At 46.2% G+C, this 19317-nt stretch overlaps 1 protein-coding gene across 1 annotated transcript in view; it reads right to left on the reverse strand.

Annotated features, from left to right (window-relative positions):
• The window catches only part of NPDC1 (neural proliferation, differentiation and control 1), a 62357-nt gene extending 51025 nt beyond the window's left edge, over positions 1–11332 (reverse strand). Inside the window, exon 1 of the mRNA XM_082209015.1 lies at positions 11163–11332. Coding sequence (XP_082065141.1) covers positions 11163–11223 — 61 coding nt within the window. The 5' untranslated portion in view covers positions 11224–11332. The remainder of the gene's footprint in view (positions 1–11162) is intronic.
• Between the last annotated feature and the right edge of the window lie 7985 nt (positions 11333–19317).

The raw sequence follows: 19317 nt of genomic DNA on the forward strand, positions 1-19317 counted from the left end.
ACTTCTTCAGATACACATGCATGCATGCACACGAAAGCTCATACCAAGAACTAACTTAGTTGGTCTTTAAGGTGCTACTGGAAGGAATTTTTTTATTTTGACTATGGCAGACCAACACGGCTACCTATCTGTAACTACACAAGGTGCTCATGGTTTGTCAAATATATGATACAGGAACAGCAGAGACCTATGCCAATAGTCTATCTACACTGACTGGTTCCCAGATATTGTTGACCTTGGGTCCCCAGATATTGTTGGACTACAACTTCTATCATCCCTCGCTAGCAAGACCAGTGGTCAGGGATGATGGGAACTGTATTCCAACAACAGCTGGGGACCTAGGGTTGAGAAAGGCTGCTATAGAGAATCTTATCGTTTGAAGCCTCAAGTGGGGTGTAAGCACTACGAAGATGGGATATAAATATTTACTTAAATCAGTCTCAACCAGCCCCCGGTAGGGTAGATCAGCATGATTATCACCATATTACAAATGAAGATTGTAATATGTTAGGGTTGGGGGGGGGGAGAAGGTTAGAGCCCCAACTCACAATCATCTAGGGGCACCTCCTGTGCTAGTAAACTGAGTTTGTAGCCCACGACTTCCCACTCACTGCTCATGCTCTCAACCACCATGTCAAATCAGCTCACCTAATCAAATGAGGCAGCTGCACGGGGGAAGGGGGAACAGATATTTTAAGAGGCACTAACTAGGCCATCCAGCTTTCACCAACCTAGTGCCTTCCAGCTGTTTTAGACTACAATTCCCATCAGCCACAGCATCATACAACCACTCTGGCTGAGGCCTTTGGGAGTTGTAGTCCAAAACATGCAGAAGGCACCAGGTTGATGGAGGTTGGGCTAGGCCTGGCATCCCCAACCTTCGGCCCTCCAGATGTTTTGGAATACAGTTCCCATCATCCCAGACCACTGGTCCTGTTAGCTAGGGATCGTGGGAGTTGTAGGCCAAAACATCTGGAGGGCCGCAGGTTGAGGAGGCCTGAGCTAGGCTATCCTGACTAGGGTTGGGAGATGCTTCAGATTTCAGTTTCCCCCGGGTTCTCATTTTTCCAATTTAAAGTTCAATTCTCTGTTGTGCCAGCTGCAGTGTGTAGGTGTGTCGTGCGAACACTCCATGTGTTCCTTCCGTGGCTGAAAAGGGATTAGTTTAACCTCCGGTTTGCTAGTAAAACTGAATTACTGTGTAACAATATGGTGCATGTCTACAAAAGCATTGTAACCAACATGAAAAGTTTGGAAAGCTCTGGTTTACAATGTAAAAGTTACATAGTTTGTGATTTTTTTTTAAAAAAAAGTGCTCATGAAAATCTATTAGCATTTTAGTGCAAATTTATCTCACTAATGCACACATTTGTAAAAAAAAAAAAACTTCCTCTAAAACAATGCATTTGTACATGATATTTACAATAAAATATGCATTTTATTGAGATTTTGCTATACGCAATTTTTTTCATGTTACTTGGCTGCAGAACAGCAGTGCAAAAATTGGAGAAGGGTGAACTTTGTTTCATTCTCATATCATTTCAGAATGTGTTATTTAGGTAGGTTCATCTTTCAATGTGAACTTAACCGAATTTCTCCCCATTCTTAATCCTGGCCACCCCCACCCTGGCCACGCTGCTTCATAATAGGTTCAGGATTTCCCCCTCCTTCCTTCCTACTGCCAGGGGTAGCAGAATCAAACACACTGCAGATGTTTAGATTAAAGGCGCTTCACTGGTCCGTATCCTTGCCCCCAAAATTTTGCATTCAGTTAACAGGAAAAAAAGTCTGGAGGAGGAAAATGAGGATCTGGCACACTTGAAAGGTAAAGCCCCGCAGCTCAACAGCAGAGCCTGCCAGAAAGCCTTGGGTTCAAATTCTCAGTGCCAAATGGCTGGCTGAAACACAGAGACAGTGACAGGCCAGAGACCTCGGCTGATGGGCTCATAATCCTGTTTGCCTGCAGATGCCCAGCTCAATCCTATAGCACCTCCACTTAAAAGATCCATTTCATTTCACTTTAATATTGCAGGCCCATTGTCCTATCCAAAACGAACCCAGTTTTTTAAATATAACAAAATCAATAAAACCAAACATCCATTAAAACACAATGATACAGCAGAATGCAAAACGTCATTGAAGGAACAACAAATGCAGCAGGTCACTTATTTAAAGCTAGCTTGGCTTTAAAATGAAAGACTTCATCATCCAGCTGAAGGTGGAAAGAGGGAGAGAGCTTGGAAGATCTCCAAGAACAAGTTCCACAACCGTGGTGCCAACACTGAAAAAGCCATGCTACTTTCCCCCTGCTCACCTGATGTCAGAGCAAGGACTGAAAAGCTCATCTCAAGGTCCAGGAAGAAAAGAGACACCAGAATGATTATGAAGCTGCAACAACTCCCCTATGAGGAATGGTCACAACATTTGGGGCTTTTTAGCTAGGGCAGTGATGGCGAGCTTTTTAGAGAGAGAGAGTGCCCAAGCTGCAACTCAAAACCCACTTATGTATCACAAACTGCCAACATGACAATTTAACCTGAATACTGAGATTTTAGTTTAGAAGGGGAGGTTGGCGCATCCATGTGGAGAGAAAGTGGAGCAATTTAGTGGTACCTCGGTTTTTGAACAGCTTAGTTCTCAAACTACTTGGAACCTGAACACTTCAAACCCGGAAATGAGTGTTCCAGTTTTGGAACATTTTTCGGAAGCCAAACATGCTCTATTCTGAGTATAACTTCCATTGTGAGTGCCACACATCACCGACACTTCGTTTGATCAAACTTACCTTTGTTGATATCTACAGGAGCCTGGCTAAAGGAACTTTAAAGACTGAATCTTCCTTTTGGACACAATTTGAATGGCTTTTTGTACATAGCTCTCTCAATTTTTGGATTATTAATATAAGATTTATAACGTAGAATGGTTTGGTAGTGTTTTGTGTGCTGCTTACTTTATACTGGTCTGCTCCTACTTGCAGGCAAGTAGGAGTGGGATTGGGCTTTTCTGTTAGGCAACGTTGCTGCTTACACGGGAACAGGAGTTGGATTGGGGCTGCTCAGCTGGGGAAGTACAGGCTCTCTCACACCTCCCACTGAGGGGTTCACGGCTGCACTCCCCTCAAGGGAGAAGCTTAAAAGAGTCCCCACCTCCGCATCAGATCCCCTGCAACCCCATGAAGGCAGCCAGGATGAATAGTTGCTGGGGTTGGGGAAGGTGGAGGCAGCTTGGAAGCCACGTCAGAGAGCCCCTGCACCACCTGAGGGCAGCCAGGCGCTCCCCAGCTGAGATCCCCGATCCTGTTCCTACTTGCGTGCAAGCAAGAGTGGATGGAGATCTCTCAGAAGTGGAGGCTTGGTGCTTCCCAGCTGAGAGACCCCCCCTGCTCCTGCTTGCACACAAGTAGGAGCGGGATGGGGCAGCTCAGCTGGGGAGCACGAAGCCTCCACTCCACTTCTGACTCCTCTCCCATTGGCCCTTTAATGGACTTAGCACAGAAATTTTGTTCCTGCAAGGTCTTGGTCTCTTCCCATCACCCTGAGCTAGTGATCAGCATACTGCAGGCCAGGGCCAAGCAAAGAGGCAGCACTTGAACCACAGCCATTAACAATAATAACAACACATGTTCCTTGTCCTCAAATCGTGTCACTCACATGCAAGCCCAGGACGCATTTCTCTGGCTGCAAACCTTTGGCCTCCTGTGAAATGCTTCAGGAAAAGCTGGTTTGGCAACCCGCAATGTTCAAATCCAGATAAGCGTAAAGAAACATCTGCCCCTGTTTCCTTATTCACAGGGAGGACTCTAAATTATCTAGGCCAGTACCATCAAAGCAGCAGCTTGATTAAACATATATGTATATACTGTATACCGGTATACATATGTGTACAGGTATATGTATATCTAGGTTTTACGCAAAGGGCTTTAAACACTCAGAGTCATAATAATACATTGAAAATCACATTTCTCTGAATGTTGCAGTGATGTCCTCCAAACAAAAAAAAAGGGTGCAAACATGCTAAGATGACGTACCTAAAAATGGATACACTGGTGAAAAGAACATACAGAAATGCATTATTTTACAGGAAACTGCTTGCAAAGATGTGTATATTTGTCAGCACTGCGTACGAAAATGTGTTTATTAGGAGAAAGCTGCAGTAAAATGCTAGTGGATGTTCACCAGGATCAAAATTTGTGAACTGCTGGGCCCTAACCCTCTTCTCGCTGGAAATGTATGAATTTACCTTATATGGTGTCCAACCACTAGTCCACCTAGTTCAGTTCTGCCCATATGAACTGGCAGTGGTTCTCTGTGGGCCTTCGACAACAATCTTTCCTCAGCATAGAAGGATGACGCCAGGGAGCGAACCTGGGACTCTGCTGCTGAGCTACATCCCTGAAACAGCCCATTCAGTCTGCCCACAAGACCTCAGCTTCATAAATCTCGTTTGCTTCCTGATCAGACCCGAGAGGATGCTAGCTGGAAGATCAGGAAACAAGCAAAGAGTGCTAAAAATCAAAACACCCTTTTGAGAACTAAACGGAACATGCAGCTTATCCACCCAGTGGAGACCGCAATCAAGCAACGTATCATACAGTTGGGAAATAAGTTATTACAGGGTAGTCTGTATATGGGAAATGGTCTCCACAACCCCCTTTCTTCTGATATTATCCGAGGTTCTAGGTCAGGGGTCAGCAAACTTTTTCAGCAGGGGCCCGGTCCTTCAGACCTCGTGGGGGGCCAGACTATATTTTTGCTGGGGGGGGGGATGAACAAATTCCTATGCCCCACAAATAACCCAGAGATGCATTTTAAATAAAAGGACAAATTCTACTCATGTCAAAACACGCTGATTCCCAGACTGTTTGCAGGCCGGATTTAGAAGGTGATTGGGCCGGATCCGGCCCCTGGGCCTTAGATTGCCTACCCTTGTTCTAGGTCAGCCTTTCTCAACCTGTGGGTCCCCAGATGTTGTTGGACTACAACTCCCATCACCCCTAGCTAGCAAGGCCAGAGCTCAGGGATGTTGGGCGTTGTAGTCCAACAACATCTGGGGACCCACAGATTGAGAACCACTGTTCTAGGTGCTCATTTGCACAGCGTCACCATATGTCAGCCTGGTGACCTCCTGATGTTTTGGACTACGTTGGTCCTCCCTGCAAGGGGGAGTATCCTGGGAGCTGATCCTGACAGGACTGTGCATCACTATAGCCATTCAGAAGGTTCAGAAGCATTCTATCTGCTACAGCTGCACTCGGTGCCACCCTTGCCTGCAGCCATGGCACCTCGACTCAATGCGCTGTGCCACTCAGGAATGGACAGCAAACAGACTTTCCCCACAACACCACCACACCCCTAAGCAGATGCCTGCAGCACAGACCCAAAATACTGACAACACCACCTCCAGGCACACAACCTTTGTTGCGCCGTCCAATGCGGCACTAATGCAGCTGCAAGGGAAGCAGTGCTGGCAGGGGAACTGACAGAAGACAACTGCAGTGCCTGGATAGACAGACCACCTAGGACAGGGGTGGGTAACTCTCATCATCCCTGACCATTGGCCATCTTGGCTTCTGGGCGGTCCAGCAACATCTGGAAACTTCCCATCTATGGCCCAGGAGATGCTTTTGAATTCTGGTGCTGGAGGAGACTCTTGAGAGTCCCATGGACTGCAAGAAGATCAAAACTATCCATTCTTAAGGAAATCAGCCCTGAGTGCTCACTGGAAGGACAGATCCTGAAGCTGAGGCTCCAAGACTTTGGCCACCTCATGAGAACAGAAGACTCCCTGAAAAAGACCCTGATGTTGAGAAAGATGGAGGGCACAAGGAGAAGGGGATGACAGAGGACGAGATGGTTGGACAGTGTTCTCGAAGCTACCAGCATGAGTTTGACCAAACTGCGGGAGGCAGTGGAAGACAGGAGTGCCTGGCGTGCTCTGGTTCATGGGGTCACAAAGAGTCGGGCACGACTAAATGACTAAACAACAACAATAACATGGCCCAGGAGAAAGCCAAGTTCAACCCTCCCAGTCAGCCATGAAACTCACTGGCTGAAACTGGGCCAATCACTCTCTGTCAGAATAAACTACCTCGCAGGGTTGCTGAGAATATAAAATCGAGATTGAGAGAAGATGAAAAACCACGCACTGTGCCCTGAGAATCTGGGGGGGGGGGGGACGACTGGGAATAAATGTATCAAAACACATATGAAAAGCAAATGTACTAAAAATAAACAAACCAGTAAGGCATGTCATCAGTTGTGATGTTAAAACTGATATCTCAACTCCTTTACCCAAATCATGGTTACCAGAGTGTCCTTCACAGGAGATAAGATACTAATAGTCAAAATGGTTTCAAACCAGCTCAGGTTTCAAATTGTGACCATATGGACACCATTCAAATGGCCCCTTATGGGCATACCTAAAATAATGCATGCATTACTGTTTAGTATTTGCAAAGTTTCCCTCAATAAAATGTAAACAGGAGGGTCCTTTCTAAATTATCACTTTACACTGCACCAACATGCACTTCCTGCATGTAGAAATACCACATAAAGGAGTGGGAAAGAAATATCTTCCCTGATGAACTAGCTTTCTATAAGTATGGACTCTTTTTTAAAAAAGGAACGAACCCAATTGCTCTTCTGAAGTGGTACAGGCCATTAAAGACTCTTATTCTGAATGTGTGATTTAGTACATGGACACAGGCGTAAAACCGAGCTATTAAGCTACAGTCTTATCAACTACTGTGTAATGGAATGGGAGTGGGTGGAGAATAGATGCGTCCCAGATATGCTCAGCCAAACGCCTTCAAGCTAAGGAAGGCTATACCTATTTAGCTGCCCAAGAATAATTATGTTAATAACTCTAACTCGTCATTTTCAAAACTGATTTAGGGCTGACAAAGTGTCATCAAGATGCATACATTTTGCTCCACTGAATCTGAGTGACTTCTGAGACTATTTTTGCTTGGAATCTGGAATTAGAAGAGCATATCTGCACAATGCTTAACTTGGGGCTAAATTCTCCAGAGCGTTTCCACAATGACAAGCCCCCACAGCTGAGGTCTCAGTGGACATCTGCGCAGCCCTGTTCAGCTGGGGCTCCACTTTCCCCCGCTCCTGCATTGAAGAGTTGGACCCTCTGGGTGCCTTCCAACTATTAGGATTCTAAGGACCCTTTAATTAGTCAATTCCCATATAGCACCTGGCCACAATCTGGCTCTTAATTGGTGGTTTGAAGCCCAAACAATCCCACCAATTGCTTGCTTGCTTGTTTTTTAATTGCATTTTCAGCTTTCACTTTTAAAAGACAAATAAAGAGGAAAGGTCCTGTCCCTCATCACCAGCAAATATAACAATGAAAAATATGTGGAAGTACCTGGCAAAACCTCAAGAGCAAGAGGGGAGCTGAGCAGGGCTACCTGCTGTGTGTGTGTGTGTGTGTGTGTGAGAGAGAGAGAGAGAGAGAGAGAGAGAGAGAGAGAGAGAGAGAGACTTATCCCATCTCTCTCTTCCCCATGACAGTCAGTAGAAGCCAAATAAATTAGGCAAAACAAGCCAAATTTGCATAATTTTTGCCAATCACAGAATTCAGTTTCTCTTGGCACATAATTCTTTGCGTAGAGGATAGGCAGCCCTGGATGAATGCCAACAAGTCAATGATTTCCCCCCCCCCTCACTTTTTGCCAAACTGTCAGTTAAAGCAATTTAATTCCTGCTTGCAAAGCGTGTTTAAAATAGCAAAGTGGGGACAATGCCCCCCCATTTCCCTTATGGTGCCAGCCAGCAGTGACTATGGGAAGAGGGATGGATTGCTAAATCACTTTAAGAATTGTAGTTCAGGGAGGGGAATATAGTGATATAACAATTTGCAGCACCCTTAAACTAAACTTCCAATAATTCTTTGCAGGAAGCCATGACTCTTTATTTATTATTTATTACACACACTCATTCCACCAAGGAGCTCAGGTTCTCCCCCTCCTCATTTAATCCCTGCAAGAACTCTGCGAGGTGGGTGCAGCTGAGATGAGGTGACTGGCCCAAGGTCTCCCACTGAGCTTCATGGTGGAGTCACAGTCCAGCAGTCTAACCACTACTCCACACTGCTTTAGATGCCTTGACTGTATGGTGTGACCGGGGCCAGAGTTGCAAGAGAGCAATCCCACATTTTAGCACAGCAGCTCTCCTTAATTTTGCACTATGCCAGGGCAGCAACAGCTTTGTCCAAAATTACGTGCTTCAGTGATGCAAAGATGGCCTCAGCATTATTATGAAGGCCAAACACCCAAGAGGACACCTAAAACATTTGCTCTAAACTGCCTTCCACATCCACTGCCTGAATGCCCCACAGAGTTGAGCAGTACACCCACAATTTAGGGGATGTCCTGAAGTAGAGGACCTTATGCATTATATCTTGCGCTGCCCCTTATATAATGAAGCAAGAGAATGATTTTTCGCACCTATAAGGACAAGGATCCCTGGCCATAACCCCTCTGATGTGTTTTTATATCTCCTCGCAGACACAGATAAGGATGTGACCTGGCGTGTAGCACTCTTTCCAACTGCCGCTAGGAAAATTAGAGCAAATTATATAGCCAAGGTAGCCCCCAACTGTAAAGGAGATGAATTTATTTGACCCTATCTACATCAAGCTATATTCTATCTTTATCACCAAACTCTGAATATAATTGCACATTGTATTAACATTATTTTTTAATCTGTTAGTGGCCATGTGATACCTTTAGCTTACAAATTTTATTTTTTAATGTCTTAACTTGTATATTAAGGTACTTTTATAGCTCTGTTTAGAGTAGGTAATGTCTTCATAATATAAATGTTTTAAGTTTTTTGTATCAATCCAGTATATTTTCTTTTAATTGTTGAATGATTCTGTGTACATTGCGGCAGCCTTTGGCTATGTGCAATAAAACTGACTGACTGACTGACTGGCCTGAATGCCTCATAGAGTTGAGAAGTACATCCACAATTGCTACTACAGAGAAGGGCCGCTGCAAGATTCTAGCATCCTACCGCCCCTCTTGAGATAATGCTTTCTAGCCACTTCAGGTAAAAGTCAAGATGTGTCAATCCATTGACTGAGGAAAGTCAAGAGCGTTGCTGCTATCTGAAGAGAGCGGCAGCTCCTCGCGTAAAGGTAGCAGACAGTTCACAAAGTCCACAAACCCAAACAGCTGAAGGGGGAAAGTTTATTGCATCTCTTACACAACAACTTCCACCCAGTGAGCAAGGAATTCATTAAATTTTCACAGTCAGGAACAGTCACCCACCAAAGAAGATGCAGACTGCAACCCTGGCCGATTTGCTGCTCTGACTACACCTCCTTCCAATCACGCCAAGCCTCTTCAAGGGGTCTAAATGGCTGATTCTGCCACACCAGTGCAATGGTGGTGACAGTGGGCCTCCCTTAGTGGATGCTGCCCTCTGTCTCTCTGCAGGAGCCTTTGCTGCGGATCAGTAACTCATGCAGATGAACAGCATGCAGCATCTTCCAAAGGTTGGGCAACCCTAATCCTGACACACTACTGGGAACGCAGGAAGCATCTCTGCTATCGGGGCATCCTGGCAATCAATCAATCAAGGAGCTTTGTGACTTATGTGATGTGTCCAAGGTTGTATTTGTGAGAGTCAGAAGTTGCAAAACCAGCTCAGGTACCAGGAGGGTGAGTGTGCAGGTGGTGTCTTTGCCAATCTGGTGCTCTTCGGGTCTGTTGGACCACAACTCCCATCAGGCTTATGCTGGTTCAGTGGCGTAGCGTGGGGGGTGCAGGGGGGTGCGGCCGCACCAGGCGCAACATCTGGGGGTTAGGGGGCGCAAATCCACGGGTTAGGGGGCGCAAATTACTTGCCTTGCCCCGGGTGCTGACAACCCACGCTACGCCACTGTGCTGGTTTGTGGTGCAAAACATCAGGAGGTGCCCCAGATTAGCAAGGACTGCTATGCTGCAGCATTTGCAACACAGACAATGGGGTCTGATTCCATACCAAGATTAAATGGTAAATTAGCAACAACAAAAAAGCTACCTGTCCATTATGCACAACAAGAAAAGAGGGCCCTCTTTCCCAGAATCTATTTCTCTACTGGATGACACATGGTTTTAGGTGCTCCGTCCATCAGAGTGGGAAGGAATGAAGCCTTTCTCCTTTAGTGAACACCAACGGGTGGGGTGGGGGCAGGGTGTGAAATCCACCACTAAGCAGGAGCTTATGCTCCAAGGCCACACATGCAAGACACATCGACCGAGAAGTAAGGCACAATAAGAGCACTCACGTTAAAAACAACACCAAGGAAACAGCCTTGAGGCCACATATCAGTACAGTGGTACCTCAGGTTACATACCTTTCAGGTTACAGACTCTGCTAACCTAGAAAGGGGACCTTGGGTTAAGAACTTTGCTTCAGGATGAGAACAGAAATCGTGTGGCGGCAGCAGGAGGCCCCATTAGCTAAAGCGATACCTCAGGTTAAGAACAGTTTCAGGTTAAGAATGGACCTCCGGAACAAATTAAGTACGTAACCAGAGGTACGACTGTACTGTGCTGTATAACTTTGGCAGGAGCTATCCAGTCCTGCAGCTAAACTCCCAGCCCCCAATATAAGCCAGTCCACCTCAGAAAGAACTGCCAACGGTGGAATACCCCCCCCAAGCCCCCACTAGCAACAACAAAGTGCATAAATGGCAGCACATAACTAAGAGGAAATTATTCGGGCAGGGTGGGGTCAGCCAGACAGAATCAGGGTTGGATAGAATGGAGGGGGAGAGAATTAAAGCTTCGGAATAGAATCATTAGGAAAATAAAGCGGGGGGGGGGGTCATGAAGGAAATGCGGGGAGGAATGGGATTGAACCCTAGTAAGATAAATGTTAATTAAGGAAAGGACGGGTGGGGGGGGGGCGTATCTAAAGGAGAACAAGGGGTGTGGAGGGGGGCGAAGGACAAAGTGAAGCGAAGCGAAGAGGAAGGTTGGGGGGGTTATTCTGGCTAGGGGAAAAAGTAATGGTGGGGGAGATTAGGACTGAAGAGAAAATCCAGGAGGGGGTGGGTGCAAGGGGGGGGCACAGCGACCGGGAGGAGAGAAAGCCCGCAGGCGGGGGAGGCCCAGAGAGAGAGAGAGAGAGAGACCCCCAGAGGGGGAGGGGGCTTACTGAGGAGGCCCCAGGCGAGGGGCGTCAGGAGCAGCAGGCGGAGGAAGGGAGCGGCGCTCATCCTTCAGCGGCTGGCCCGGCGAAGCATCGCGGCGACGGCGGCGGCTGCTTGGCGATGCGGCACAGGGGAGCCGAGGGAGCAGCGCTGCGCTGGCATGAGCAAAGCAGAGCCCGGGCGGGGCCAGCCGGCGGGGAGGGGGCGGGCGCGCGCGAGGGACCAATGGCAGCCCTCCTTTGGTCAGCAGGCTTCGCCCCGCGCCGCCCACCTGGCCGTAGCCGCGAGTGGCCGCAGGTGCAACCGGGCTTCGCAATCGCCCCGGGACGCAGGAGGGAAAGGGCGAGGCGGGTGCCGAGCGCAGCGCGCAAAGCTCCGCCCCCGCCGCCTCCACCTGGCCGCGCTGGTGGGGCTTAAACCCCGGGACATGTTTTTTTTTTTTAATGTCAAAGTATCAAAGCATACTCTAGTAGTACTGATGAAGAAAAGAAATACTCTCGCCGTTATTTCATAGTTATTGATGATGGTCAGTTGCGTAATACTAAAGCATGATCTGTTATTATTTTTATTAGTAGTAGTAGTCATTAATACTATACACTAAATACCCGCACGACTTTTTTATTGCTATTAATGCTGATGGGTTTATTTAATACTGAAACATCTTTTTAATTATTATTAGCCATAAATAATAAAAATGAAACACTCTCCTTACCATCTTACAGTTAATTATTAATTGGTTGGTTAATATTCATACTCTCTTATTATTATTGTTAGTCACTGATAATAAAAAAGAAATACTCCCCGAACTTACAGTGATTAATATTTATTGCTGCTGTTATTAGCCATGAATAATAAGAATCAATATTCCGCTTATTATTTTATTGTTATTAATGATTATTGGCTTATTTAATACTACAGCATGCCCTGTTGTTATTACACTGGGCAATAATTTTTTACTTTTTGAATGTTGTCTAGATTTCTACAACTGATTTAGGGTATTTTTGCACTGCTGAATCAGGAAATGGCATCTGTTTCTCTCCATCAGCTCAGGTTTTTGTGCTATGTTGATTTGAAAAAAATCAGATCCAAGCATTGGAAGACACAAGACTTACCCACTCTGGAAGAATGGCAAACGCAATTAATAGACTATATGGAACCGGCGGAAATGACTGGCAGAATCCGAGACCAGGGAGAAGAGTTGGTGGAAGAAGATTGGAGGAAATTTAAAACTTATTTACAGAAACACTGCAAAATTTTTGAATGCTGATGACATTGAAATGAATTGAAGGGGTTCTAGCAACAAGGTAAAATGTAAGATGGGATTGATAATAGATAAACTAATTGGATATGAATTTGCTGAACCAATTTTTTTTAAAAAAGGGATACAAAAAAGGGAGGCGTGAGGAAGTCAGGAAAATAAGTTAACTAAAGGTGAGAAATTTAAAAAGAGGGAGTTTTGTTTTCTTTTTTATGTGTTTCTTTTTCTCTTTTTTCTTTTTTTGTGTTTAATGTTTGTATTTTTGTATATTGTAACTTTGTATTTTTCTGTTTTTGTATTTTTCTGAATTTCTTTACTGATAAAACTTAATAAAATATTATTTAAAAAATGAAAAAAATCAGATCTTGTGACAAAATCGATTACATTTTTGTGGCATTATCAGCTGATTTTTGACAACACATATCATCCTAAATATGTTTTTAAGAGAAAAAATGTTTTTCCAACAATATATATTGATTACCTGATAGAAACATCAATTACTGTAAACTGAATGGTGGGCATTGATAAAGGTAAGTACACGTAAATTGCATGTTGCTTCACCGTTTTTCAAACTTCAGGGCTTGAACTTCCGTTTCTTGGAACTCCTGGAATGCTCAGCAGCAGGGAGGTCTCTCTTCAGAGTCCAACAGTAGTCAGCCATCATGACTGCGTCCCAGCGACCCTGATACCTGGTCTCCATCTCTTTCATGTCCTGATGGAATCTCTCCCCCTGCTCGTCACTCATTGAACCCAGGTTCTCAGGAAACCGGTCCATATGTGAAAATAGGTAGTGCATCTTGACGCTCATGTTGCAGCCCAGGTTTCTGAAAGCAGTCAGCATGTTGTTGACAAGTTCTGCATAGTTTCTGGCCTTATTGTTGCCAAGAAAGTTCTTCACTACCAGAACAAATGCCTTCCACGCTTCCAGTTCCACTTCGTTCATTGAGTTTCCGAACTCTGGATCTCTGATGAGCTGACGGATCTGAGGTCCATCAAAGATGCCAGCTTTCAACTTCTCCATGGTCAATCCTGGAAAAGCCTGGCACAAGTAAGTGAAGCAGTCACCATCCTTGTCCAGAGCCTTGGTGAACTGCTTGATTAAGCCGCGCTTGATGTGCAGCAGTGGGAAGAGTATTCTGTCTCTGTCCACCTGAGGGTCGTTGATGACGTTCCTTTTTTCTGCAAGGCACCAATTCCTCCCGCACAGGCCAGTCCTTCTTCGTATAATGCTGAGCACGGTCCCTACTATCCCACATGCACAGAAAACATGGGTACTTGGTGAAGCCGGACTGTTGTCCCAACAAAAAGTTCACCATCTTCAGGTCAACACAAATAAACCACTTACGCTGATCATAACCAATTTTCTCCAGCACATACTTCACCCCTTCATAGTTCTCCTTAAGTGTACTCGAGTGAGCCAGGGGTTTTGATCCCCCAACTTTATGCTTTGCCGCACCAATTTATGGAAGATTTCGATGTTTTATGACTTCAAACTGATCCCTTTTCGACATAATCACCCAGAACTATCGGACCTGAATACTTCTTGTCATTAAAATAACCATTTCCAATCAAAACAATTATTCGACATGGCATTTTACCCCTACCAACTTCTTCTAAAATGCTCCACACAAGCGTACATATGAACAAAAACGTAAAAAAATGACATGTGGCTATAGCTCAAAAACTTGACCTGATTGAGCAAAACCAATGTGATTTTTGGATTCAGCGCATCAGATTTGTCCTAAATCAGCTGAAAAAACGCAGACAACAAATTTGTTGTTGACCAGTGTTATTAGTCATTAGCAATAAAAATGAAATACTCTAATTATTATTCTGTTGTTATTAATGATTATTGGTTGATTAATATTGATGCACATCCCATAATAATTATTATTAATCATTGTTATTAACGATTCAGATGTTTAAAAATTAGTATATTTCAGAGTACCTAATAATGCAATTCTATTCATGTCCACTGAGAAATAGGTTTGTTCAGTGGATTTAATTCCTTCTAGGTGTGTGTCTATATAGGATGGGGGCCTAAAAGTGCTAGGAACCTGTACTACAATTTAAAATAATACTGTTTAAAATTGTGGTTGTGTGTGTGCCAACTTGAATAAAATATTGGGGGGGGGGAGGTAAGACCCACCCTGCATAATCAGTCATGTGATGCAGTGCACACACACCATTTGAATGGCAGTGCCCATTACCTTTGGGAGGGGCTTTTATTGGGGTGGGCATGGAAACCCCTCTGCCCCTAAAAGTTGGCTCCTGTGCTCTGGCTTAAGGTTTCCAGATTTTTTTTCAAAGAATCTGGGGACACTTTTTTAAAAAAAAGAGGAAAAAAAAGTTATTTTAAAAAGTTGTGTGTTGTTTTTTTTTAAAGGAAGTAATATCTTCTCTTCTGGGTCTCCTCTGTCGCACGGCCTTCCTCTGGGCCCCAGCCTGATCTCTTGGAGTGCTAGCCGCCGTGAAGTAGGCTTGGGTCCTGCCTGGGCTCGGCCCCGTGTCCTTGCCCTCCTGGTGCTCTCCTACCTCTCCTCCTCAGCGGCAGTGGCAAGGTTGGGGCTCCCCTCTTTTTTCTCCTTCCTCTTTCTCTCTCTTCCTTCTCCTTCTCCTCTCCTCCTTCTCCCTGCATCAGCCCCAGGGGTTTCCTGGCCCTGGAGCACCGCTGGGCAGTCTGCTGGGTGGCCAGACGCTCTCACTCCCAGCTCGATTTGGCTCATGAGGAGTGTTCAGTGGTTTCCCTAGTTGACGCACTGGGCGTCCCCGGTTTCCCCTTGGCAATGGCAGCAGCAGTCTCAGCAGCCCAGAGCCAGCCTGGTAGCGCAGGAGCTGCTCGCTGCTGTGGCGCCCGCCATTTTGCCTCGCTGGAAGTCTCCATATGATGTGTCTTGTGCCATTGAACCATTCCCTACTGTTAAATCTACAACACTTAAAATATACTGTATTTTTCGCTCTATAAGACGCATCAGACCACAAGACGCACCTACCGTATTTTTCGCCCTATAGGACGCACCGTCCCATAAGGCACACCTAGTTTTTTGGGGGGGAAATAAAGGGGGGAAAATATTTTTCCCCCAGGCATGGGGCTGGGGCTGGGGAAGCCTGAGCTTCCCCCAACCCCAGCCCCCAGAGCAGGCAACTCTCCGTAAGCTGTGGGAGCCCGGCGCCAGGCTCCCACGGCTTGCGGAGAGTTGCCTGGATGCTGAAGCCTGGGCGCGCTGAGCTCAGTGTGCCCAGGGGTCAGCATTCAGGCAACTCTCCGGAAGCCATGGGAGCTGCGCGAAGCCCGGTGCGCACCATGGGAGCTGCGCGAAGCCCGGTGCGCACCGACCCCTCTCACTCTCCAGGCTTCAGCAAAAGCCTGCATCCGCCCCATAGGACACACACACATTTCCCCTTCATTTTTGGAGGGGAAAAAGTGCGTCCTATAGGGCGAAAAATGCGGTATTTTTTTGGAGGAGGAAAACAGAAAAAAAATATTCTGAATCCCTCTTGCTGTTCTGGCGTCTGGGATAGCTGCGCATCCTGCATTCGCTCTATAGGACGCACACACATTTCCCCTTACTTTTTAGGAGGGAAAAAGTGAGTCTTATAGAGCAAAAAATACCTTAAATCTGGGGACATTAAATGAAATCTGGGGACGTTCCAGGGAGAGATTTTGTCCAGGGACAGATTTGTAAATCCGAGGACTGTCCCCAGGAAACAGGGACGTCTGGTAACCATACTCTGGCTAGTCTCATTGACTAGGCCTGTGGCCATCTAGATCCAAAGCCCACGCAGCTCCAGAGCTTACTGGGTGACCTTGGACCAGCCACTGTTACCCTAAGGAACCCACCTCACAGAGTTGTTGTGATGGTGAAATGGAGGAGTGAGAGAGAGCCAGCCTCACTGTCCTGTGTTCATTGGAAGGGCAAGATAAAAACAAATTCAATAATAAGAAAAGGAATGCATTGTTTTTTTATTTATAAAAGTGGTACCATTCTGCTATCAAAGGCAAGCTGGGACATTGCGTCACCATCATGGTTACCCACAATGCACCCCACTCCTAAAACAGGAATACCTGCTGCATATGAGCAGCAACTCAAAAACCGCTAGACTGTAGAGCCCACCCGTTCTTAAATCACAGTTCATTTCCTACAGCGTAACATAACAATGCCATCTTATGGCCAAAAACCTCCACACCAGCTTCAGATCTAGAGGACCTGAAGGAGCCCAACTGGACAAATCCTTCACCACATCTTAAATGTCAGTTTCAAATTTGTCTGAAAGCAATTGCCGCACTGCCCAGAGGCTAAGGTCATCCTGAGACATCCCTCCCCCACTTTTTTGTTTTGTTTAATTTTATTTATTCAAAGTCTATCTGCCTGGCAGGAATGTGCCTTTGAGAAGAAGAAGAAGAAGAAGAAGAAGAAGAAGAAGAAGAGTTTGGATTTGATATCCCGCTTTATCACTACCCAAAGGAGTCTCAAAGCGGCTCACATTCTCCTTTCCCTTCCTCCCCCACAACAAACACTCTGTGAGGTGAGTGGGGCTGAGAGACTTCAGAGAAGTGTGACTGGCCCAAGGTCACCCAGCAGCTGCATGTGGAGGAGCAGGGAAGCGAACCCGGTTCCCCAGATTACAAGTCCACCGCTCTTAACCACTACAACACACTGGAGAGATCCATACATGTGTCAAAACCTCTTAGAATGTAGAATACCACCCAGGGGCAAAAGTCACATCCATTGCTCCTCCCACTTTTGTCTTTGGCCCTGCCCACCATTGGCATGTGGTGTCACAGGAGGTTGACTGTGGAGGAATTGTGGCCCTTGGTATCTCAGAAAAGGTTCCCCACTGTGAAATTGTAACCTGATTTGTTGGAAAGGGTCTGTGGTTGAGAACCTGCTTTGCAGGCAAAGGTTCCACGTTCAACTTATAGCACCACCAGCTTACAGAATAAGACCCTGACCCAAATCCCTGGTCAGGGGCCTGAAGAGCGCCAACTTGGACTTTGCATTTCACCCTTCAGCCATTCCATCAACAGCATTCTGAGGATTTTAGAAGCGCATTCTTGGAGCAAACCCCAAATCAGGGCATGCCCCACTACGCATTTGCAAATTGCAAAAGGTATCTGCTTAGGAGAGGATGGGGAAATACGTTTCAGTTCACAGTTGAACTAATTCCTGAACCGATTCATGGGCACGAACTGAAACACAGCTCTCTTTCAAAATCCATGGGATATTTTCTAAACTTTGTGATCCATTTTGCCAACCAAATATTATCAGGGACGGTTGCCGCTGCTGCTGTTGCTGCCCAGGAGGACTCCCCTGCTTGAGTGCCTGATGGCTCCATTCCTGCCACTCACCACCTGGCCCAGGGCAGGGCCTGATAGGCATCATAAGGACGGTTGCCGCTGCTGCTGCCCAGGAGGACTCAGAACAGCGCAGAGTTCTTTTAAAAATGTTTTTTAAATTTCTTTTTTCCCCTTTAAAATTTTTGGTTTTGGTGTGGGGGGGTGGAATGGATGTTTAGTCAGGTTTGGGAATGTGTTTAATTTTGGTATTCTTGTAATTTTTACTGTTTTTGGTTTGTATTGTTTTATTGTGTGTGTGTGTGTGTGTGTTGTTGTTTTAGGTTTTATTTTGTTCTTAAGGGAAGGGGTCAGGGCTGCCTGGAAGTGGGTCCCAGCCAACAAAATGGCTGAGGCAGGTTCTACGGGGGGGATGCTCTGGGACAACCGATCTCAGTGATCACAGGTAGGAGGAGGAGTTAAGTTAAGACCAGACCATGTCATTACCGAGGAGGCAGGTTTAGTCATAGTTTGAGGACTATTCATGCCAACACGACCTTACAAGGGGCCGCTTGGGACTTCATTGAAAGCATGGCTTCCATGGGGCTGTCCCTGAATAAGTCTGGCCCAACCCATAGCCGCGGACATGCCTTGGACCTGGTGTTCACCTCTATGGATGTTGGTGATTTGACACTAAGTAAAAACGGAACTAAAGAAGTGCCATGGTCAGATCACTTCCTGGTGCAACTTGACTTCTCCGCGACCCTTCCCCTTTGCAGGGAGGTGGGACCAATTCGGATGGTCCGCCCCCGCCACTTACTGGATCCAAATGGTTTCCAGAGAGTAGTAGGGGATGCTTTATCCCATGTTGATGGCCTTTCAGCTGATTCGCTGGCGGCCCGCTGGAATGTGGAGTTAACCAAGGCTATTGACTGTTTGGCTCCGAAGCGCCCTCTCCGATTGCATGGAGCCCGGACAGCCCCGTGGTTTTCCATGGATCTGAGGGCAATGAAACACTCACTGAGATGGCTAGAGTGCCGGTGGCGGATGACCCATTCTGAAGCTGACCGGACACAGGTTAGAGCTCAACGTTGAGCCTACCAAGTGGCGATAGCGGCAGTGAAGAGGACTTTCTTCACCGCCTCTGTTGCATCTGCAGAAAACAGCAGCAGGAGACTCTTTCAGGTGGTTCGCAATTTAGCGGAACCACCTGTGTTATATACTGAAGTTCTCACCCTGGGCCAGTTGGGGGATACTGCAGATAGTCATGCAAATGAAGGATCAAAAGTTATGTTCAGTGATTGGATAGTTTTAGAAAGTTGTTACAGTACTGGAGCTCTATATAAGCAGGCTGACTGAGCCCTTCAGTTCAGTTCTGTTCTGGCCTCTGAATAAAGAAGAGCTGTTTGAAGAATCGCTGTGTCGTCTGATATGTTCACCCACATACATCGGGGCCCAGTATGGGCCACATGATCTCCTGCAATGATTTTGCAAATTTTTTTGCACGTAAAGTCGCTCAGATTTGGGAAGAGGTAGACTCCACCATGGGAGCAGGGCTGGGAGTTGTTCAGCAACCACTCAGGAGAGGGCTAGAGTCCTGTCTAGTCAAGTTGCGTGGGGTCAATTC

This window comes from Podarcis vaucheri (assembly GCF_965113315.1).
Source record: "Podarcis vaucheri genome assembly, chromosome: Z".
NCBI lineage: Eukaryota > Metazoa > Chordata > Lepidosauria > Squamata > Lacertidae > Podarcis > Podarcis vaucheri.